This window comes from Blennius ocellaris (genome assembly GCF_963422515.1).
Source record: "Blennius ocellaris genome assembly, chromosome: 17".
Lineage (NCBI taxonomy): Eukaryota > Metazoa > Chordata > Actinopteri > Blenniiformes > Blenniidae > Blennius > Blennius ocellaris.
Window position 1 is genome coordinate 6682792 of NC_137666.1, and position 24363 is coordinate 6707154.

General features: G+C 38.8%; 1 protein-coding gene across 1 annotated transcript in view; it reads left to right on the plus strand.

Annotated features, from left to right (window-relative positions):
* sntg2 (syntrophin, gamma 2) overlaps nt 1-24363 on the plus strand; it is a gene marked incomplete at both ends in the record, with an annotated part of 90522 nt that overhangs the window by 54346 nt on the left and 11813 nt on the right. Inside the window, 5 exons of the mRNA XM_080513381.1 lie at nt 3402-3531; nt 8614-8652; nt 9874-9990; nt 18730-18801; nt 19066-19275. Coding sequence (XP_080369507.1) covers nt 3402-3531; nt 8614-8652; nt 9874-9990; nt 18730-18801; nt 19066-19275 — 568 coding nt within the window. The remainder of the gene's footprint in view (nt 1-3401; nt 3532-8613; nt 8653-9873; nt 9991-18729; nt 18802-19065; nt 19276-24363) is intronic.

Sequence of the window (24363 nt, forward strand, 5' to 3'; positions counted from 1 at the left end):
GCTCCTGCACCTTAGCTGTGGAATGCTCTTCCCCTTCAGCTGAGATCTGTTGACTGCTGCCGTACTTTTATGAAAGGTTTTTATTCAGACAGGCATTTTACCTGTAGCTGCTCATTTTTAGTTATTTTTTTGTATAAATATATATATTTATCTTGCCTCTGTATTTCTTCTGATCTTGTGTCAGTTTTATTTTTCTGTTTTTAGTGCTGTAAAGCACCTTGTGATCCATATCCTAGAAAGGTGCCATATAAATAAAGTTTACTTACTTTACTGCACTAATATTTTCAGTAATTGTAGAAGGCGAACCGCAGTTGACTCACTTCATACAGTGACACAGTTTTTGTTCGTTTGAAATGCCAAGTAAGTGAACTATGACCACATTTTCGACATTCAAGACACCTGCATGTTACTACAATTAATTTCCACGGCTGCAAGATGCTCTTTCAGGTTTATAAGACGAGAGACTATGATTCACAAACCTTTGGCGTTCTCTTCAGGGACTCCATTATGCATTTCCTTTTATGAAAGCAATCTCATTTATGAATCAAAATTAATTCTGCTGCTAAAAAAATGTTTACTATGAGAATTTGGTATTATTTCAAATACATTCTTTCTTCTTACAGTGAAAAATCCTTCATGCTGCTGACTGCAACGTGAGCCTGAAGCATGATTTATCCACCCCCGTGCGTCACAGCTGGAAATATGTCCATCTCATGAAGAGCTGCACTGTTTTTTTTGTTGTTGTTTTTTTTCCAGGCATAGCAGTTGTTAGAAGGTTAAACATGAACTTTCACAGGACTCATTTCAGCTGTCCTCAGACTTATGTAGTTGCTAATGTATACAAACAAAACAAGGACCTGGTGAGGAAAAACTCACACAAACACAGGGAGGACATGTAATGACCACTGTGTCAGAAGATCCTCCAGAGTCAATGAAACGTTCCTGAACATCTTTTTCTATAAAACGGACTATAAAACATCTCTCTAAGAATCCATTGAAAGCTTTGTTGTTCTTTCAAACTGCAGCTTAACATCCCGGTTCAGTGCCACTTTTTAATGACATTACCAACAAAGAAAACTGATAACATTTCAGCTATTATCTCATAATATGCTCCCCGCTGCAAATTAATTAGTTTAATTTCCAGAGTGCTCGGCATCTGTTTTGAGGAGTTGGGAGTTTTTGTGAACCCTTAAGCTCCTATCTTATTGGATTACAAAACATTTCTTAACGCAATTAGCAAAGGAGTTTCCACGCTATCTCGGAACAGTTGCTGGGGTTTGCAGCTTTACCGTGTGGGTTTCAGGGCCTCCCGTTCTGCATTTCCTCCCCCATTTGCTTGAGGTTTGTAACACAGCATTATTGAATAAATATATGAAGTTAACATAATTGATTAAATCTTCACTTAATTATATAATAACTCCCACATTCTGTAATGGTCTGCTGCATTTTGTAATAAAATGTGTGAAAAATATGGAAGAAATATTCCTGCATTGGACAAAGTCATGTTCATCAATGCATCACAAATACTTAATTTAATGAATTTCATTATTGTTCCGTGCAATTGTTCCATGATTTTGAAGACAATTATTCAGTTTAATGTGTCATTACACTCTGAAATGAAGGAACAGATAAACAAGACGAGTAAAAAAAACGGTCCAAACTGTTGGAGAAGTTCCCATAAATATGTGGCAGTAGGCTGCTTTGCTTTCGCTCTTCTGTCCAGTTCATCCCAAATCAGCTCCATAGGGTTTAAGTCTGGGGATTGTTCTGGCCACTCTGTTTTCAAGCTTCCTATCTTGTTCTTTTCTTCTAATGTAGTTCTGGCAGAGCTTGGACGTATTGTTTTGGGTTATTATCTTGCTGTAAAAAGAACACACTAGGCTCATACCAGAGAGGATTGCATGGCACTGCGGAGTGTTGTGCTTTCTGTTTTGGTTCAGGATGCCTCTCACTCTGTCCAACACACAGACACTGGATCCATTAATACAGCCTCGGAGACCATCACACTTCCTCCTCCATGTTTTATAGATGGTTTGTATGTCCATGAAACCTTCTGCTTGTCTTCTGTTATCCAATGGCGGCAATTCTTGGCCGAGACCAGCGTCTTTATCTCATTCTAACATCTTAGAAATGGCTTTCTTGCTGCAACTCTTGTCAATCCTGCTGCTCCAAATCTTCTCTTCGCAGTTGAAACGGAGACTTACTGCAACCATTTATCTGGGCTTGAAGCGGAGATGCCTATCACGCATGTGTTTCGCTCTCAGAAACTTGTCTTCTAATCCTCTCGGCTCTGAGTCTTCCAGGCCTCTTCTGGTCAAATTCTTAAGGTGTCCCAAGTCATTTTGATGATCCATGTCTCTTCCATTTTTAATTGCCTCACCCGTAAGAGCAATCTCACAAATGTGTGTCTGCTCGCCATTGTTAATCTTTATAGCGTACTGTTCTCTGTGCGTGTGTGTGTGTGTGGTTTCATTACAAAAGCAATCAACAGCACCCACTCGGGGCCCAACATGCCAACTGCATAATTTTCGGCGTTTTTGCCTTTGCAGTTTAAACGCAAATCTTTTCTGAAATGGGAAATCAAAAACAATGCGTTCCCTTAAAGTGTTGTCACCTAAACTGGGCCTAAAATGTGGGCTTTAAATTTCACATTGCCTGACTTTTACTAGCTACTGTAGTGAAATGTGAGTCCAAAAGATGCAACAAACCTTCTGAAATAAACGGTTTTCTCTCCCATCTCTCAGGTTTCACTTGTTTATTTCAGGCATCATCAGTTTAAAAAAAAAAAAAAAAGTTTTTTTTTTTTAAAGAAAAAAATCTAATTCCGTCCTTTTCTCTTTCTGTTATATGGTGTCAAATGTCTGACTCATTCAGCACTGGAGGGGTTTTACTAATTTGGCATCAAATAGAAATGTGAAACCAGCTTGGCAGTGTCAAATTGGCAGGGGTGTGTATTAAAATATTTATTTCACCATAAATGTACTGAAATATACAAAGTCAGTAATTACTGAGACATTGTTGGGTTTAAAAGTTTGAGACCTAAATTCAAACAAAAACTAACAGGACTGATACTAAACTGGTACTAACTTATCTTGTGTTCACTTAATTGGTCACATTACTGATTAACTTCCATTATCAGAACTCTGCTTTCTTCTGTTGTCGAGGTCTTTTTTCTCAACACTTCGGAGTGCGACCAGCTTTGTTTTGGGGGTTGTGGAGTAATTCTCAAAGGCCTATACTGTACAAATTGTTGGTTTTTTTTAATGAGGTGTCAGGGGCCCGTCAGGGAAGATGCTCTGCTGTCTGTTAATAAAAGTATCAAACTGCTCCACCTTTCCTGTGTGCAACAGATCCTTCACCGCTCAGCTCAGTCTCTAATTTTGACCTCTGTGCTCCTTCAGGTCCAACTGTTTTGAAGTCCTTGCCTTGGATGGCGCCAGCACCAATATTCTTCAGTTTTGCACTGCAGCAGAAAGCACAGACTGGCTCCAAGCAATATCCGCGAATATCAATGACCTGACACAGGAGAACGTAAGTCCACCTCTCAATGTTAGAGCAGTAGGATCTTCTTGCAGGTTCTTATTGGAAAAGAAGGCAAAGAAAAACCTCAACAGGTATTCGAGTGTTTCCACAAAGTTGTATGATACAACAATTTGTGGCTGATTGTCAAACTGCCTTTACTGCCAAAATCATTGCTGCATGCCACTTCACATAATTGTCATTTTTTATAAATACACACATCATCTTGGGGTGGAAGTGTCTCATTCTGGTTTCTATGGAGCAATTCTCCATAAACTGCAAACACACTTTGTTTCATGTCTCGACTACATTTTCAACCCCATCTATTGATGTGTTTTTCATAGATCTAAATGGAGATATCGCCTGAATGCTGAAGTATCTTGTTTTACCACTGCCCAGTGGTGGGGTTTTTTTTTCATCTCAGCCAGCTGTGCCACAAGAATGAATCTTCTCTCAAAATTACTTTGTCCGTTGTCACAGTTGTGAGGTAGTTCCCTCCTCCAGAATAAAAATTACAAAATGGTTTCCAATCGGATTCAAGTTGGCTTTGAATTTATTGAAATTTGTAACATGGGACCAAAAGATGGACAATAAAAACAAAGAATCTGAGCACTTGTTGGGACATCTTTCTGCAATATGCTGTAATATACTTTGCCCTCCGGGACCTGGATTGGATGCCATGGCTTCAACCAGAGAAAAGTCAGCAAATTATTGCAAATTTTTGACCGTTTCTATAATCAAAACTAAAATGTGGGCTTCTGTTTCACCCACAAATGCATGTATTATTCCTCACACATTGACACAGCTTTAATAGACCCTTCCTGATGAGCACTTATTGACTCACAGTGACACCTCTCACCCTCTGCTGACAAAAAAGGCTCTCTTATTCCTAATTAATGAGTGCCAAGTAGGCATTCGGCGTGTTCTCTTCTCTCTCTCTCATTTCCTCCTATTTCACTTTGATTACCACACTGATGATGCGGAGCATTTTTTGGTAAGCATGTAGACGTGTACTGTATGCTGGTGCTGGTGGATTGCACAGCTGCCTTTTTTAAAAAGTGTGATTAATTCATGCCTGCATCACCTAATTACGGACGTGAAGTGTGATTGCTAAATGGCCAATCAGGATGTAATTGCGTGCCCGCTTTGGGAGAGAGCGGAACTTTTGTTTTAATGACCTACAACCTTTAAATAGAATCCGCGGCACCCTTGGGGTCCGTCACAAGCTTTCATGTGCACGAGTGTCATGATGCGGTTCTATTTGACGCCGTCTGATGCGTTTTCAGAAAAACTAAACAGAAAGAACCGGGCGGCTTGTTGATGTCTAATAATTCTGAGTTTTCTGGCAACAATGAGTGTTGTGAGAACAAGCTGGCGGTTGAGTACCATGCCGAGTGTGATATGCTGACACACCAGGTGTGCTTTCAGTGTGGCAGTGTTCTGTACCTCCATGCTGCATTTCTCCCGAGCTGAGCGACGGCCTTCCAGTGAGAGGTGCACATTGTAAAACAGGCTTCTCACTTCGTGTGAACCCTTTTTTGAAAGTGTTTTCTCAACTTGTTTTAAGCCTCCCGGATCAAGTGCTGACCTTAAACACTGAGAGATGCCGCTTCATGCTTACCCTAAAAGAAAGTTCTGTAACTGGGCCAAAATATGTTATGATGCTCTTCTTTTGCTCCTAATTTACACCTACTCTGACAGGACAATGTTTTTTTTTCCTTTCCGTTTTTTTATTAATACGCCCTTTGTTTTCTATCTTATACACATCTGCAGTTTCTAGCAGCGTCTCAGAAGTGGAGCAGTTTGTTGACTTGTCCTTGATTTCTGTGGTTTTCTGCTACTGACTTATGTCTTGTTGACGTCAACATCAATTCATGCTTGGAGGCCCTGAAGTGAAATACAAACTTAAAATGACCAGATTCATTATTCCTTTTTGTGGCAACTTCCCACCTGGCTCGATCTTCCCTGTGCATCTTGTCTTGGCTTCCATGAATGATAGGCGTATTCTCTTTGGAGTGGATCACCAAGCTGCTCCAGGTGGAAACGGAAATTTCCGAGGCGGACCACAAATCGCTCTGCGGCGGCACACCTGCGACTCGTCGAAATGCGTCTGATGTGATCGGACATTAGCCACGGGTTTTTCTTTGCACAACTTTTATTTACTTGTTTATAGCCCTACAACCAAGTCCTCAGCTACTCGCATGTGCCTGGTGGGCGGGCATCAATGGCTCCGTGTGATTAGCTAAATATGTCGTCATGAGGATCATGAATGGAGAGAACTTTGTTTTGTTTCGGTCAAACAGAACATGTTATCTGGACGCAGTGATCGGCACCAATCAGATGATAAAGTTGATTTCTAGAACTGAATGTTAAACAAATATTAAACTTGCACATAAATGTAGTACCAGAGAGAATGAATGGGAGGGTTGTACGATGATGGCTGTCAGAGAGCATTAGAAATGTAATTACTAACACACAGCACCACAAGGTAATCTGCAAATATCTTGACATTCCAGCTTCATAGGTTTGCCCTGTTTTCAAAAAGTTGTACATTCAAAGTGTTCAGATGATTCCTGGATGTGGACCGTAGGAAAAATACTCTCTTCAGAAAACTGTTTGGAGGTTAAAACAGTGAGTGGAACATAGATAAAGCTTCAGGTTGAACTACAGCAATGTGGAGTGCTGCTTTCAGTCTGTACTACACATCAAATACTGAACCAAGCAACACTCAGAGGGCCAATGCCAGAAAGGGCAACGCAGCCGAAAGAAAGCCACAAACGGGCATCAGATTTCATAGACTTATCAGTCTTTCTTGAGACAAACATAGTGTACATACCATTCGTGCTGTGGGGCACTTGAGACAATGGACATATCAAATGAATTATGAAATGTGAAGATTACCAAGATATTTTGGGAAAAAAAGATTTCCTAAGGCGTTATCAGAGAGCTGGGTTTGCGGTGAAGCTGTCAGGTCGACAGGACACAAAGCCGAAGCTGCACAGAGTAGAAAACGGGCTCTTTGCCAGCACTGGTTCTTGGATAAGTGCTTAGGAAATGGGATTCAAACCAACAAACATTAAAACATCAGCACACTTTTTGCTTTATTCTATTATTTTGCCTTAAAATCTGCATTTTATCGTTTAAATGTTTTGTATGGCTCTCTGTACTATGGTACTTTAATTTTTATTTAAAAATTAAGTTTTATTTGTCATAAATCTATTGGCCAGGTCACCCTTGTAAAAGAGATCTTGATCTCAATGGTTTTTGTTTTACTTACCTGGTTAAATAAAGGTTGATAATAATAATACAAGCACATGTCTCCTATGTCTAACAGTTTACTGCTGTGGGTCCTTGAGCAATGTCCTCAATTCCCTGCAGCATGTAATTAGATGTTGAGGTCAACTCTGGATAAGATGGGTTAAACAAACAAAAAAACACTTTTTTTTCCTCAAGGGATTCACACAATAATATTTGGAGGCCGTCAGCATCTATGATCACAATACATATTTATTTTTATTTCTTTAGTCCTGAATGTAAGCTTGAGTGTACGTTTATATTTCATTTGCAGTTCCCAGTGTGACTTTGAAATGAAGAGTGACAATCTACACAACATTTTCAATAGCAGCCAAGCAATGCCAAGGGCAAAAACAGGCGCTTGATGCACAAGTTCAGTTTTGTACATTAGGTCAACAGAACAATAACTTTTCGAGTACCTGGCATAACATAAAAGGCCAACCCCTATGGTTGTCTACCAATGTCTCAAGGACATTGCATACTTATTTGACAACAAGTGTTTAGAACTGAATGATGCCATTTATGTCAAGTTGGATATGCCATCACCAAGCATAGGGAGGTAGTCTTGAGCCTTGCTCACTAAGTGCTTGTAATACAGGTCTGAAATCTCCTCAGGCAGCTTTTGCCTCTTTCCTTCATAATTTCCCAGTTTGAAGGCACCAGTAGTGTAAGGTACCCGCTCTCCATGTGATTCTGGAACAAAGTAATCAAGTCCTCATAAAGCTGACCTCACGTTTTTATATCATCAGCACATCACTTGAAAAATCCTATTTTTTTTCCCAAGGTTTTCTCACATTTGCTATCGTATGTCTTCCAAAGTGAAAGTCACACTCTAATACTGATAGACCTCTTGATGGTTTATATGTTTCTGCCTTCCCATATGTATTTCCATTACTTTGTCATTGGTCTCAACCTATTGTATAGATACTAGGATGTTTGGTCAGAAACTTCCACATCCAGGTGAATGTTGTGGTGTAAGATTAAAACTACCCTTTGCAGTTCTACTTCAGGAAATAAAATCTAAAAGTTTATTTTGTTATATTTCAGAAGAGGAAAACAAGATCACCATGGAATGATGAATCTTTCATTCATTCAGGGGAATGAGGTGGCATGAATCACTGTGAATCATTTATTGTTGCAGATTTGCATTGCCGCAAGTATGAAAAATTTGAATCTATTGTTTTGGAGACTTTTCCTGTGATTCACTACTCTTCAATACAGTAAAGGAAAGACTTCAGGCACTGCGTTCAGGTTTTACTGAAGTCTAAAATTATTAGAGCGATAGCTTTCTAAATCATTGGATGACTTTCCATAACTTTTATATCTAAATATTCCTGTGGCCTCGTGAAAGAATTGGTCAAATGGTTTTTGCTTTTTAAAAAAAAAAAAAAGTGGTTCAAACTTGAGCTATCTTTGGGTAGAAGAACCTTCTCTTGCAATTTGTGCTGTATGTCAATGAGATTGTCATATCTGAGCAGTCTGTGTTCTATGGCTTGAGATTTATATAATATACCTTATAAAACTCGTTAAATAGTGTTAGGATTATTGCGTGCGCCATATCATGCAGAATGTTAATTGCTTTTTTTCAAATTTACACATTCAGTAAATTATGAACTAGTTAAGTGTATAACATTTACACAGTCATACGAAACACCAACTGATTAGATTTGGTCAAATATGTAGATAATGTCTGTTTATTCACTGCTGATCAGCCACCAAAGTGCTTTTTATCTTGATTAAAGCAGGACTGTACATTTACCTCATCATGTATCTCGCTATTTGTCTTCACTTCTCTCGTAGATAAAGATGGTCAACAAATTCTGCTCTTCGGATGATCAGGTAGGCGGACACCGATTTCACAGTACATAGCCGCTCCACCTGAAAGACACCTCACTGCAACAAGCATAGCCAGCCCCATTCTATCAGTCCTGATGGCTCACCTGCAGTTATTACCGACAGCAGAGGTACATAATGAAGTGGGAGAAGCCAGACTTGGCACTGGAAATGCTGGCGTTTAATGATAGGCTGCAAATCACTTGGGGAATCTCCTCATTAATGTTGACTCTGAGTGCAGTAGTTAGAAATCATTGGGTAAACACTCGGGGCTACTCATGAGAGGGCAGATTCAACAGAAATATTTTTCACTGCCTGCATCATATACAATTCCCATTATTATTGATATACTCCAGTAACCTGCATTACACATTCATACATGTATTAAACCCCCGTCGGAGCATTTCTACAATCGCAGTTTTGCACCCAGCCCACCATGGTCAGGATCTGTCATAAGTGGTGTGAGTAAGAGAATGTTGTGAGCCGTGAGTAGTGTGAAGGGCAGCAAAGGTTAATTAATGTGTATGTTTCCACAGAGGCTCCACTTTCACTATTCAGATGTGTATTGGAGTTTATGCCCTGACAGTTCAAGGCAGTTTGGTCAGTAAAAGTAGGACCTACATGTTATTATACCAATAATTATAGTGTTACAGCTGTTGAGTGTATGTTATGCCCAAGACATGCCTATGAATGATAAACAGAATAAGTACAACCATGTTGAGTAGAGTACCAATGCATCTTTTTTTAAATTTTTATATAAATAGAATTGATTCATTTGATTTAAGTAGCAATTCATCCAAAGCTCATAACGAGTTCAATAGAAATCTTTCATGTAGTATTTTATTAATAACTGAGTGCACAGATCATTGTGGACTGTCGATGTTGAGGGTCTCTGCAGATGTTGATTGGGTAAATATTGCTGTTTATAGGGAAAAAACAAAGGAGTGGAAACGATGTGATTTAGTCATGTACATAGATGTCATCAGCTTGCAACCTCAGATCTTGTTAGAGAATCCATTATGGATGTGGTGTTGTTGAAAGGGTATTAGTTGACTGCAGGAAGTCTAGAAATGGTCGTCATGGCACATCCTCACTGCGCCTTCTATCCATTTTGTAACTTTGTGTACTCCTATTCTGATATGTCAACTCCACAAGATCTTTCTTTTTACCTTTTATCCTAAAGCAAATAATGGCTCTGTGTAAATGTCATCCTCTCCATCTTTGCAGATTGTTTATATGGGCTGGGCTTGTGAGAGCCGCGAGGGCACCGCTGCTGGTCGAACCGCACCCTTCAAGTTCCTGGCACTGAGGGGACCATATTTTTCTATCTTCAGAAGCCCCCCGGTAATTGGTCTTGAATAATTTTTGTTCTTTTTTAATGTGATTTTTATTCACCGTTCAGATCTTTATGAAATGTTTGCCAAAGAAAAAGGGTTTAACATTAATCTTATTTGCAAGGGTTTCCCTGCATATCTCAGTTGAAGGTTATTAATCAGTAATGTTGACTCGGCTTAATAAGACAGATCGAGTCTATTTTGATTGGCTAGTTCCAACATGGAAGAAGTGTTACTATAAGCCAGTGCTCACTGATGTGATTGTCCCTGCCGCGCTGCGTCTTCCTTGCATGGCAGTATTTATAATTGAATACGAAAAGAAGATGGGCAGAGGGTAGCAGCTGGTGAATTTATATACCTTATTTATCTTCAATGTTAATCAACAGTAAAACTATTTGTGCAACAGATTACTGTATTAATTTAAATTCTATTCTTGTGTGTTCGTTAATCTGTCCGCATGTCTGCTGCTGTCACCACATTAGCAAAGTTTTATCACACTATGAGGGTGGAGCCAGTGGGTCATTGCCCCCAATTAGAACTAATACTGACCAGAAATGAGAGAAAAAATTTCCAGGTTTGTGTGACTGAAACAATCATCATGCTATACTCATTTACACCATACTCTACCTCTGCAGGGCCATTTCAGTGTGACTTTATTCAAGTTTAAATGTGCATGCATCCTGTTATTGAAACATTTTATTAGTTTCTTTGCTAAAACAGGAGCCTAAATGGACAGTTGTCACTTGGATTGCTTATAATCGTCCTCAGAAAATGAGCCGATTTTTCTGTTCTTCTGTACTGGAGTGTTACCGTTTCATTTTGGAGATGTTTGATTCACTTATGAAACGAACGGTTTGCGCGACACATGTTGTTTTATTAAGGTGTATTGGATAACACAGTTTGGGGAAAAGATCATTTCCTCCCGTGTGTGAGCAGTAATTTTCGAGATGATTAATATTCAAAACTTGTTTTTCGTGGAAGCTTTATCAAGCGTGCAGATGACCTGTAAATTGTAAAATCAAACTTGATGTGATGTTTAAATAACATAATAGATTTATTCTAGTGTCTAATTGAACTCCATCAGAGTTAATAAAAATAAATCATTATGTTTAACATTCTGGATAATCTTTCCTTTGGTATAAAATGGTTGGTTTTTTTTTTGTGTGTGTGTTTTTGCTTCTGTGTTGTATTTATTTTGGGACTAAATGTAGGTTATAATAGAATTATGTTTTTTAATGTGAAAGAGTGATTTCTAACCACTGTGGAGGACTCTGCTTTGCAGTCATAATTAAATTAGATTTGTACATGTCGAAGTATTGAAAAATACCCTTGAGATCTGGAAAACATATCAATTTTTATTCTCTGGGCTCCAAGTTTTAATCCTGCACAATGCTTAGTTATTGACCCCACTACTGCTTGAACTGCAAGGCAGTGTAATTGACTCTTTATCATGTAAATGGATTCCATTGCTCACATTAGTTTACCACTGCCGCTCCTTTCAAATTAAAACACAAGGTTTTTTTTTTTATTACGCAGGACAAAATGAGGTAGGTATAGTATCTACCTGACATTTAAAACAGTTATTCCATTACGACAACTTTGTACTATTAGTGTAAAGGGTATCTTATTAGTGTAATCAAAGCACCACTTCTCTTTTTAATTAATGTCCTCAACGGCATCTCAATCATTCTTAAAAAGGTCACAACATGTTTTATTGAAACGCCACGTTTTATTCAAAATTATGGAACAGAGTTAAATGATTCTGTATGCTAACATCAGGTAACGGCTGATATTTCTGTTTTCTTTATGGGCAATGCAAGAGTGTAACTCATCCCTGCTTCCTGTGCTTTGGACCAATTACACACCAAAGCACTAACCCTCTTTTTTCTTTTTAGAGATGATTTTAGAGAATTGTGTAAGCATGTAGATTTGATCCATGAGAAACCAAATGTCTAGTATTGTAACATAACTACTATTCTCTGGTCTGTTTCTATTATCTGAATTGTTATAAAAAAAATTTGGGGGGGGGGTCAATATTTGGTCTTTTTGTCAGGCATCAATACATCAGTCTCAGATGATGTAGGAATCTCATCCCATCCATTTTTACTTCAACACAACTTTGACTAACTTTATCTACCAGAGGTTTATTTTCAATTTTGTCCGAATGGAACAAGTTCTCTGGCAATGTAATGTTGAGAAAACCCTAAGAACATTAAGTTTACACCTTTTTAAAATGAAGAAAAGCAGCTACATTACCAAGCTGAAACCAGCAAACTTTATTTTACAAAGTGCAGCTGTGACTCTGTTGGTAGTGTGGGTCATGTTCTTGATGCGGTTGCTCATGCTCCAACCTCCATCGCCATCTGTCCAAATGTACTGAACACTAGAAGTTACTAATACTGTCTATTGAGCACCTTGCGATGCCGATTACCTCTGGTGTGTTTCAGAAAATTTCTGTGCAAATTGGTGGCTATGACTGACCTCATAAAACATATTGAGTTTGCTGAAATGATTAAAAAAAAACACTCCATAAAACACTATAAAACCAATATACATTCACGGTTTACCTCTGCGATGCAGCATAATGCAGTTAAGTAAAAGTATCCTATAATAAACCTGGGTTTCTAACAGATGAACGAACGAGAATGGGAACACTTCGATATGAAAAGAAACTGAGGGAAACCAGAACTGGCTATTCAATTATGTTTAATATTGGCTCGGTATCCGTTCGCTGCTTAAAATGTCCATTGCCATACTAATAAGGGGAGTGATTGAAGAGTTGGCCTTTTGTACTGTCTTTGTTTGCCACATGACAAAAGCTCTGTCATTGGTATAAAAACCACTGCAGCCCAAAATGTGCCTATTCATCCTACTTAATTTAGGAAGTGTTTCTGCAGGTTAATCACATTTACCCGCAGTACTTCTCATGGCCTGCCTTCCCCAATGAGCTTTTGTTGCCCTTTAATACAACTTGACAAGCTATTGTGGCTGGCGTTCTCCATTCTAAACAGTCCCAGAGCTGATTTTTGCATGCGTGTTTTCCCGTTAAAAGTTCAGACTGTGACAAGCTTTCAATCATGTTTGTAGCCACACACTGGGGACAGCTTTCATCCTCCAATAAGTCGCCAGAAGTTCCCGACAAGTTTTTTGGGGCAGATTTGTAAACAGTCCCAATGGGAATAAAATGTTTTGAAACTTTCCATGAAGATTTCAGACTCGAATTGGATAACTTAAAAAAAAAAATCGACAACAATTTATTCCTCTGTTTAAGGCTGTAGGATTGTGTTCAACAAAACTAGTCATGAACTGTCACTATATCTCCTCAAAGATGACACTGTGGATCGTGTGAATCTTTACTGCTCGAGAAGTGCCATGACATTTATTGCCCATCAACACTGTTGGTTGTTTGGCAGAGTTTCAGTGGTGCAGCACTCGCTGTCATGTTCGTATTGACAGACAGGCAGAGACTTCACAGGGAGCCCCTGGGGCTACTCCAGCTATTGCTATCTTTGTGCCTCATATCGCCTGATTACAGGTACCAGATAACATCTTAAGCACGGCCAACCAAAACACCATCAGGCCTGGACAGCCCGCAGCCATATCGCACAGACCGCTCTCGTGTCGATGCCAGCACAAGCAGATCGTAACTAAAAAAACTGTCTTGCCATCCTTACATGTGCTGTATGTGGTGTTTCACATCGAGCTGCAATGAACTGCTAAGATCAAGTGAGAGATTTCTGATGCAATTGTTTTCCCAATCCTTTTGTCCCACCTTGTGACTGCAATATAAAGAAGGGTATAAACATTTATATTGGGTGGTATGTCTTTACAGAGTTTTGTTCTTTGTAGAAATTACAGAACATATGTCAGTCTGAGAGAACATTAATTCTTCCATCAATCAATGTGAACTACCTATGCTCTTTCCCTAGAAGGCAGTCAACACACAGGAGAGGTTGTTGGTTCATCACAGGAAAAAATACAGCAAAGTCGAGAGTGATTCTCATCTACCCCTGATTCAATGGTGTTTATGCACTGAAAAAAAATTACATCACATATACACCTTAAAAAAGGTTGACTTGAGTTGTTAGCTGTTATGTCATGAAGCTTGTGACAAGATCTTTGCAACTGTAACACCAGTCTATTATCAGCCTAAATCTGGTCATTGTAGTTGAGTTTCCCTTTTTAATCTGACAATCAGACTCTAACACAGAGCCAAAACTGAATAAAAAATTGCTCCTTGCACACACCAATAGAAGTACACTCAGTATATCTAAATTTTGTCTGACTAGACTCAATGTTGCCACAGATTATATGCTTACAGACTCGGTTTATAAGGCACGTCTGTATCAATTAAAGAGAGTCTAACTTATTCATCATCTGTTAATAGATAACTGGTGGCTGAATTTGTTTGATAGTTTAGTGTTGTAGAGTGCTTATACCTTAGTAGGTAATGTAGGATAGTTATTTCAGTTCAAACTAGAAAGTGAAGAAATAGTTTATAGTAAATTTTACACCTTTTATAGTTTGTCTGCAATTTGTATTATTATTTTTTTTGCATCTGTAGTCCTTTATTCCAGAAGTATGTGTGGATAGCATCGGTAAAAAAAATATGGGGTTAGAAAAGTAAGGACATTAACACACACATGCTATCACATGATCTTTGACACTTAATCGTTCACATGTGATTGTGCACAGTCACACAGCAAAGTCAACAGGCACATGTTGGGGTTGTAGTATGTTCCCCAATGATACTTTGACACAAATTCAAGTGGAGATTGTTAATGATCTACTTACTGTGATTGAAAGACGATTCACTTCACCAACTGCTCAGCATTGCTATCTCTGTGTCTGTCTTGAAAAGCTAAAAATGCCCTTTGACCTGCCATCCACCTTTTCAAAGAGAGAAGTGCTGCCTCTGGCCAGAACAGTGTGGAAGCTTTCTGCTTGTCTGCAACCATTTATCACAATGCTGACCTTGTGGTATGCATCTGTTGGATATCTGTGCCTTGCTTCGAGAGGTCTGTCAACCCACAGAAGACCTCCGCTCTGTAGCACATGATACGACTGCTTGAACAGCAAGTCTCCCCTGCCGCATGTTTTACACTGATGGTGGATCCAATGGTTTGTTACAGTGGCAGGTACAAGAGTGTTGCCTTGTTTGAGGAGACTTTCCCACATTGTGCTTGTTGATGGCATCAAAGGGCTTTTTGTAGTTCCAGACTGTCTTTGATTCAGCCGTAGACATCGACAAGCGACAGCAAAGACACAACTATCACTGTCGGCAACCTTGTGGGTGATGCATGCTTGTTCTCGAGGGACTGTATGCAATATTCTTTACAAAGCTTCCAAACATTGGCTGGTCATTTTTCTAAAGGCTCATGCTTTTGCACACTCTGTTAAAAGTTGTACTTTGCTCACTGGGCTTCTTCTATATGATTGTTTGTAATTTGTTGAAACTGCAGAATAACTTGAAGGAAGTATTTTAATATAGTATATTGTTGAAAGAAAGTTTCAAAATCCTGCAGGGAGTTTCATTAAAGTCTCTCTTACCAGGTACATGACGGAAACAACAGTTTTTCTTGGTCACAAACTGAAAGCTGTGAAGTTGAGGGCAGGTAGAAAAGCTTTTTTTTCCCCCAAGCTTCAGTGTGGCTTTTACAACATAAAGAAAAAATAAATCTTTTAGGAGATGACCTGAAGTAAACTTCACCTGAATCACAAACGGTCACAATTGACAAATATTTCCCATTTTCCTCAATGTAGAGTCCAATAGAACCAACAAATCATCTTGGCAAGATGCTAGCGAGAGAAGTCATCACGCATAATTTGAATGAATTGCATTAATGGATGTGTTGTGGAGTCAATGGTGTTACGGTTCCATGAACTGAAGGCATTATGCAGCTGGTGAGTTGTGAAATGCCAGACATGTCCTCTGGCTTTTCTTGAAATATTGCATTAGCCATTATCCCGAGGTGGGGAGACGGGTGTGAATATACAAAAAGGAAATATTATTGCATGTGGTTTAATGAACATGCCACGCTAAAGTAAAGCTACATTGCACTCTTCACTGTACATTTCAACATTAAATTATGGACCGAGGGAATGAAGGTGACCCTGTGACTCATCCGTAAGTCACTGGAAAAGTTCTAACTTCTCGGGGCAATGATTTCTGATGGGCAAAATTAAGTTATGAATGATTATAATGTTATTTGTGAAGGTGGACAACTTGTTCTTGTTTTTGTGTAATGTGAATACTGGTAACTGGAAAGTTCTCAAATGCGTAAATGCAACATTGGTCCAAACCACAGTTAAGAAAATAAGCTTTTCCATCACATGATGAATAGACAACTTGTGAACTATTATTGCGAATGTGTGTTTTCGTTGGTGTTTGTTAAACAGAAGTCCTGTTTTGTTCAGCGTTGTGTGCAGAGGTGTGACTTGGCACTGATTTGTCACATTAGGGAAGCTGGACTGCACTGGGACAGTGTAAAGAAGCAATGCAATATTTTGCTTGATTGATGCTTTTGATTAAATTTGGACAACTGAAAACTCACAAAGCACAATACTCATGCTGACAAGTGAAATTATTTGGTGACTTCCTCATTTTGTCCAATTCAAACTTATGCGTTAATGCCAATCAAAAAACACGAAGAAGAATTGTTGCAAGACATTGAAGTAGGTGCTAAGCAAAACACGTCAAATGTCAACAATGTGTTTTGTCTCCATGCTTTGAAAAAGCTCATTTTAGCTTTCGATTATATATATATATATATTAAGGTCATTTTAATGTTGTTGTTTTTTTTTATTCCAGCACAAAGTTTTCTTCTCATTCAAAAGTACTGCGGTTTCCATTAAAGTATAGCAGCAGTCACGTCTTCTATTTCTGTTCATAATGTCGCTTTTATCTGCCGATACTCTCGTCTATTGCACTTTTCTCAACTTTCCAGTTCCAATCTACAAACGCGCACATGGATTATAAAGTGTAAAGTGGAGGTTAACAAGGTTGAAGAGACACTCTTACGTAGTGTGCTTTCATCTCGACTTCACACAGTCCATTCCATTCATTACATGCATGCCAGTGAAGGTGGATTGACGTACGAGCCGCCAATGACACTGACAAGGAGGAGGAGCTTGGAATCGAACCACCAAACTTGTGATTAGATCCTGATTTAGAGATTGAAGGCTTCAGAAGTGGAAAAGCCTTAGCAGCATTTTAACAACTTTCAGTAGAAGCCTACTTTGAAATTTTTTCTTTAAAGGAGTCATATTCTACAGCTTTTCAACACTTTGACATGGCTCTCATTTGTCCAAAAATGTTGTATTTAAGTTTTTGGCCCCAAATCAAGCTTTTCCTTGATTTTCATCCATTTGAATATTGGATCATAGGAGCTACATCCAGAATATACATTCATACATTCAATGTCTGTGTGAGCTGGGCCGTCTCCGCCCACACATGCCCCTCTTGGGAAGAGGAGGAAGTACTTCCTCTCATGGTGCCATGTGCCAGAGCAGAGCTGCCTAATTGTTGGAGGGTCAAAGGGAGGGCCAACCTTGACAGGGATTGGCTGAACCCCCAATTACACTATATATGGTTTGATTTCTGATTGGCTCGTTGGTGCAACAAACTTTTGAAAAAAATTGAAACAAACCAGGGAGAGATGACAGACCACCTTCATTTCTGGTGCATCGTTCCAGGTATGGGGACAATTATTACTGTTGGAAAACCAATACAAACTTAATTTAGCATAATGTGTCCCCTATAACCATTTTCAGACTTTTTGAAGACTGAAAACATTGTCCAGAAAAACAATCAATATATTTGTACCTGGCACATCACCTTTATCATCTCAGACACAATAGGATTGAGGATTTATCCATGCATTGATGTCTGATGTACTACGTTTCTGGAGTTTTGAGCTGAAATGCATTAGTCTACATAGAAAGGTGTTTCTATTGTTTTTTAACCACATAATCAACATGCACATTAGAAGAGGGCTACTCAAAGCATCTCTGCAAATGCTGCGCAACAAACTGTGACCTCAAAAAAGACGAACGTCTGTGACAGTCTCCGGACGAAATTAACGTTTGTACAACGATCCCTCGTGTTCTCACCTTGATATAGAAATTAATTATTGGGATGTTTTTATCCTAAATTATGCACATCTTAGAACCAGTGAGGTAAAAATCCATTCTGGTGATCACAGTACAGTTTAAGCCTCGGGCGTGTCTCACAGCAGTTTTACACCAGGCAGCTCATGTTTGTGTCCACCTTTGATCAAACAGATTCATGTTGAATATGCTTTTCTGTTTTTTTTCTTTTTTGGGGGGAAAGCTACAAAGTACTTTGTGTTACGACCTCGATTTGTTTTGCCAGGAAGTTTCCAATGTGCATCTCCGCAGCAGGAAAATACAGCAGAGTCAAAGAAATTTCCTTCAAATGACTGCATTTCTCTTTCATCCGTTCTGGTCTGTGCTCTAGCTGTTTTGCTTCAACAGGAAAACTGTGTAGCCTTTGTGAATAGTGTCACTGTCGGGATGTAATTGTTCTCCCCGTTCAGAGTGCAGGAGCTTTAGTCCATTGTGCTCGCTGACACTGGCAGCCATCCAAGCATTCATGCAAACTAATCTACCTGCCTAACTTTCATTTGCATTCAGTATTTGGATAAGGAGGTTCTGCTAACAAGTGCATAAGAGCTTGTTTTTGATGCACCGCCTCTTCATCTCACACTCCCTGATGTTTATTTCTCAGATCAATGCAGCTGACTGGGGACAAGCTGAAACAACGTATAACCTCTATGAGGTTCTTTTCAAGGTTCACAAGGTACGTAGAGCGGAATGGGGCTGTGATGTGTATCAGGGCTGTTCAAATTTTCATCACTGCTCTTTTCATCCCCATATAGCTTTGTTTTTATCAGAGAATTGAGTTATTCCTCATCAAAAAAAGCTGGGGCTGCTAACTTATTTTCTCACAAACCAGAGAATGCAGGAATTTTCCATTTGAGTCCATTTGAGACTTAATCATTAAAAGGGCTAAACCTTTTTTTTCTCCCTTCCAACCGGTAATAATGAACATTTTGTGTTCCAGCTGTGGATGGCGGAGGACTGCTGGCTCCAGGCAAGGCTGTACCTGGGACTGGAGCATTCGCCTGAGCAGCAGGACAATGAGTCTCTGTGCTTCAGTATTCTGGTCGGCCACGGCCAGAGCCACACCTTCAGGGTAGAGCTGGCCAGTGACCTGGCTATCTGGGAGAAATCCTTCCAAAGAGCTGTCTTCTTGGAAGTGCAGCGCATACGAGTGAGTATTTCCACACATGACGCTGCTCTGGAGCCTCTTGTGCTTTAATTTTTCTTTGTCTTTAAACACGTTCTGGGCACTGCTGGACTTATTGGGTTCATTGGGTGGCAAATCCTCCCAAGATGCCTTTTTCCTTCCTCAAAGAGACGAGATGAGCCATTTGATGTTTGTGAAAGACCACGGCACTACTTGGTATGCTTTTAGCATTTCAGAGCGGATTGGTACCATGTTGACTAGTTCTATACCAAAAGCGTTAATTAGATTGAATTGTGATCTAAATGTTCCTGTCATGCTTTAAACATATACACATGTTTTGTAAGAGTAACAATAGAAAATGCATGTTTTCTACAGGAAAATAATTTTGTACCAGGACATGTAAAAACATGTACTGGTACGACAAAAGAAAATTCTTGAAAGCTTGAAAAAGCTTGCCAAATTTAAATGAGGTCTATATTGATCTACCTGTTTTATTTGTTTGCTGTGAAAGGGGCCACTGGGAAAGAGCTTGAATTGAATTTCTCTCTCTGATCCCACCATACAAATCACTCGGATGTAAACAAAAAGCATCAACAAAATAGACAAAGTGTGGATTAAAGAAGGCGTCACATCAGAAATTCCCCCCTCTGATGTGACCTTTGATACTGAGACTGGGTCCCAAGTCCAAACCGAGTGAAATGTTCCCTGATCAAAAACCAAGCTGCAGAGTGCACAGCCTTCAAGAAACATGCGATTAGAAATGTGGCCCGCAGCCCCACAAGGAAGCACAGAGCGGCCAATGAGGAGCACTGGAGAAGCAGAATGTTGAGGAATACTTTAATACAATAATCCCGGATGTTTATGCCAAAGACCTAAACCAACTCCAACAGACAGCACTCTGCTAGAAACCACTAGAAGTCAATTTTCTGCTCAGATGGATGAAGAAAACCTGCAGTTTGACACCAACAGTTGTGAAGTACCTGCTAATCTTGTTTCTCATCCTTTTGGCTTCTGCAGTCTTTTCCAGTCTGGTCTTTGTCTTACTTTAGCAACCGTGTGCTGAGTGGAGTCACTTTTGGTTGATTAACGGTGGCATGGGGGCAATGGCTGGAGGCCGTTATCATCGATTGCGAATTACAGTCTCGACAAAAAAACTTTAATTCAACTGTAGCCCACTTTTGTTGTTCATATCTCTTTTGCTGCACTTCAATTCTCTGGTGACAAATGGGACATAAAGTCTTGTTTTGGTTTTTGGCATTGTGATGTATCTGATTTAAAAGAAGAAGAAAAGTAGAGAATGCAATCATCTTTTAAACATCCATCCCTGTGGAACCTTCATTCATAGCAAATCTTTAAAGCAGTGAATAACTAATCAGGCTGTTGTTAAGGGGCATGATGTGTTGTTTGAACCCAGCGACCACACATTATCTCTAACTTGTGTTTTCTGTGGAGTTCGGAAATTGATGTCAGTCTTACACCACCGTCCCAGTCCCAACTAAAATAACCTTAAATAAGAAAAACCACCGCTTTCTGCCGAGGCAGAGACTGATGTGGTGCTTTCAGGTTCTATAGCTTTAGTTCCGAGGCTGCTGGTAGATTTAACGCAGTTGTTTTGAAAGGCTTTGCCCATGCCACAGACAAGAGTTTCCTCGTGACATACTTCAGGGAGCTGTGGAGTCTTTTCTGAAAACTGTTGTTGTTGTTCTGTGGCTGCTTTGTGGTGAGCAGTTCTTCATCAACAGAGCAGGTGTTTGGAGGTTTGGTCTTTGGGTGTGCATCACTGACACTGAATACTAAAGCCCCCACCTCCCCCATCCCCAACCACTACTGTCACAGGATGCAGCTAACTGCATCACCATGATGGATTACGCTGATCGAGCAGGGAAAGCGTTTGTGTGGGGCACAGGATGCGTATTTGCACTGTCATGGTCTGGCACACAAGTATTACAAGAACGAGAGACCTACTTTAGCAACATACGATATACAAAATGTATTTTTTTAGCAATCTGAGAGTTTACAACAAACTAAAAAAAAAAAAAAAAAAGGAAGATTCAATCTATGGAGTGTGGTAATCAGTGGCATCAGTGTCACGAGCGTTTATTGAACAAATGATGATGTGCCAGAGCATTGTACTGTGGAAACTTAATAAGATAATCACAGTAATCAAACAAAATGATGATGCTGGGCGTCCAGGGGCAGGAAGCAGGACCAGAACAGCCATCTGAATGAAATGCAACTGAAATGCAAATGAACTTGTCAGATTTATTTTGACAATTTCTTTAAATTGTTGTAATTCAGTTTTACAGTTTGTTTTTTCATTGATTTTTGTCATGCAGCTCTCGAGACATATTTTATTCCTATTTATGTATTCAAGATTATTAGATTTATTAAAACTCTATTAATCTAATCTTCCTAAATTTGTTCATGCCATTAATGGTGTCTAAAGCTTTTCCAACCTGCTTGAAGAGTACAATACAATTATTGATTTTTAAAAAAGCATAGTTTTTAAACTGTTTTCTACATTCCTTTTAGACTTTACATCTTATGTAGCACTTTGAGATTGTTCAAATGTAAAGTGCGTTTAGTTATTATTATTATTATTATTAGTAGTAGTAGTAGTAGTAGTAGTAGCAGCAGCAGTCTTGGATTTCATTTGTAAAGTGCGTTTACAAATTCAATCTAAGACAGATAGAATATATATTTTTATTAGTAATAGTAGTAATTTAATTGATTGATTGATATTTAAGAGTAGCCTGGTGTACCTAGATACAATGATTGACCCTGCCCACCAGAAACCAACAAAAACAAAGCTCCAAAAAGTGAAGAAATGTCAAACTCATCTTTTAACACATTCACCAATGGACAAAATCAATCAAACAAAAACCATCACAATAAATTGAACACACCTTGTCCAGGCACATATTTATACATGTTTAAAAGGAAGCCACAGAAATGACTCTCTAATTAACTACCTTAAGTGCACCACACAGTAGTTTTTAAAAATGGTGTGATCATTACTGCTCTTTTATGCCAATTTAATGCTTCAGCAGAGAGAAGTGATTTGCTCTTGATGAAGTGTTTTCTATTGACACATTCTCATTTTATTTTCTGATTACAAAATTAATTGCCTTTAAAATAGAGCGGCCTGCCCTCTGTGTTCCATCAACACTAATGTTACTTGAAATGCATTTAGCATGAGCAACCTAAAGAATTAGTCCTCACATCAATGAGCCATTAAATTGCCTCTTAGGCAAATATGTCCAAAGCTAAGCCACAGACTACCTCGTCACAAAGTTCTTGTAATAGCGGTCTCGTGTCAATCAAAAGACTCACAACATCAATATTGTGGAGGACTGAAAACGCAGAGGAAGAAAGCAGCCCCTGTTCTTGCCATATATTTAACAGTGTAGGTGCTCGATTGTGTTAAAATTTTCATTGTTTGCCTCGCTTTCCTTTGCTGAGTGTTCCGTTGACACATATGGGACCAAGTGTATCCAACAAGTATTTTTAACACTGCACCGGGCAGCTCACTTCATTACGCCTGCATTCACTTCAGGACTGCCTGATACCGGTGTGTAATGTGTTATTTGCTGCCGTTACTGCTGAGTTTCATGGTTCGGTTATTGTGAAGCCGCTTCAAGTTTGAAAATAGCAGAGGACGCTTCAAAGAGCAATATATGTGATTTTTGTGGAATTATTTAAGGTTGACTCAAGAGACATGAGTATTTTAAGAAGAATATCAACACATATCCGTGTTAATACGTAGTAGCAGGAAATGGAGTAAGTCTAAAAACTATTCAAATCAAATGATATGAATATAATTGATAATGAAATTTGCCTGAAATGTCTATATATAGACAATTCAGGTATTTCAAATATTTCAGATATATATCTATATATGATAACATTCTTGAATGCTATCTGCGTCCAGAAATACCTACAGGAATGTCTTGTATTCCATTTACCTCAGACTTTAGGAATCAAAGCTGCAGAGTAATAAAAGAGCTGCATTTTAAAAGTCAGTATTCAGACAACTCAAAAGAACCCAATTTTTGTTGTTGTATGTCTGAGGATATGAAACCACATTGCTGAAGTGTTATAGGTGAAATGTTTTTTTTTTCAATTCTTAAAAAGATTTAGCACAATAATTTTACTGGAGTCCAGTTCACTATCTTGTGAAGTTGTCATAAAATGGATGAAATTCCAAATATCGAAGACAGCAGCCAGATTTCTCAAAGCAACACACTCGTTACAGTGAAGACTCCATGCTTGTGACACAGTAATCATCACACAGAAAGAGAAACACATTTTGTAGAACATAGGTGCAAGAAAAATAATCTGGTCGTCCTTGTATCAAGCTATGAAACTCGAAGTTTGCTGGTTTCGTCTGTGCAAGCCTGCATTCTTTACATACATAGCTTAATGGATACACGGGTGAGATTGTTGTGTTACCTGAATGCAATAGCAATTTCTATTGTAACTCCTTTATATGTTTGCATGGCGTACGTATCTGAATGGAAAGAACATCACACACATAATGGAACAAAGTCACTGCAGGGATGGATAATAGATGACGTAACATACTCTTGAGTTTGACCAGTGTTGAATTCATTGCTTTTATATATTTTATTATGAGACACTTGTTGTGTTTTTCCCTCATCTGGTTCATTATGCTAATTTAGTCTCTTATGGTAGCTATTGGAAAAAGAAAGCACAGATGTTAAGAAATCATATGTCATCTGTTTTCATAATTCATAGTTTTAAGAATCAATTGTATTATCTACAGTGTTTTGCAAGAGATTGAAAACAGATACTTAATGACACTAGGTAATGACTTACTATTTCTTTAAAAACAAGTAACTTTATTAGTTTCTGAAATTGACTTTGTTGGTGTTAATTGCATTTGAGCTTGCGCAGAGGTATGGAGACAGAACTTTGAAACGCCATTCTTTTACTAAAGTAAATGAAAATCAACGCGAAACACACACAAAACAGCCTCTTTTAGGCTCTCCTCCACTGTTAATTATCATATTGCTGTCAGAAGGACTGAGTTGGTTCAGGAGTTTAGTGAAATAGTAATAATTTATGGAACAACTTCAGCGATTGTTAAAT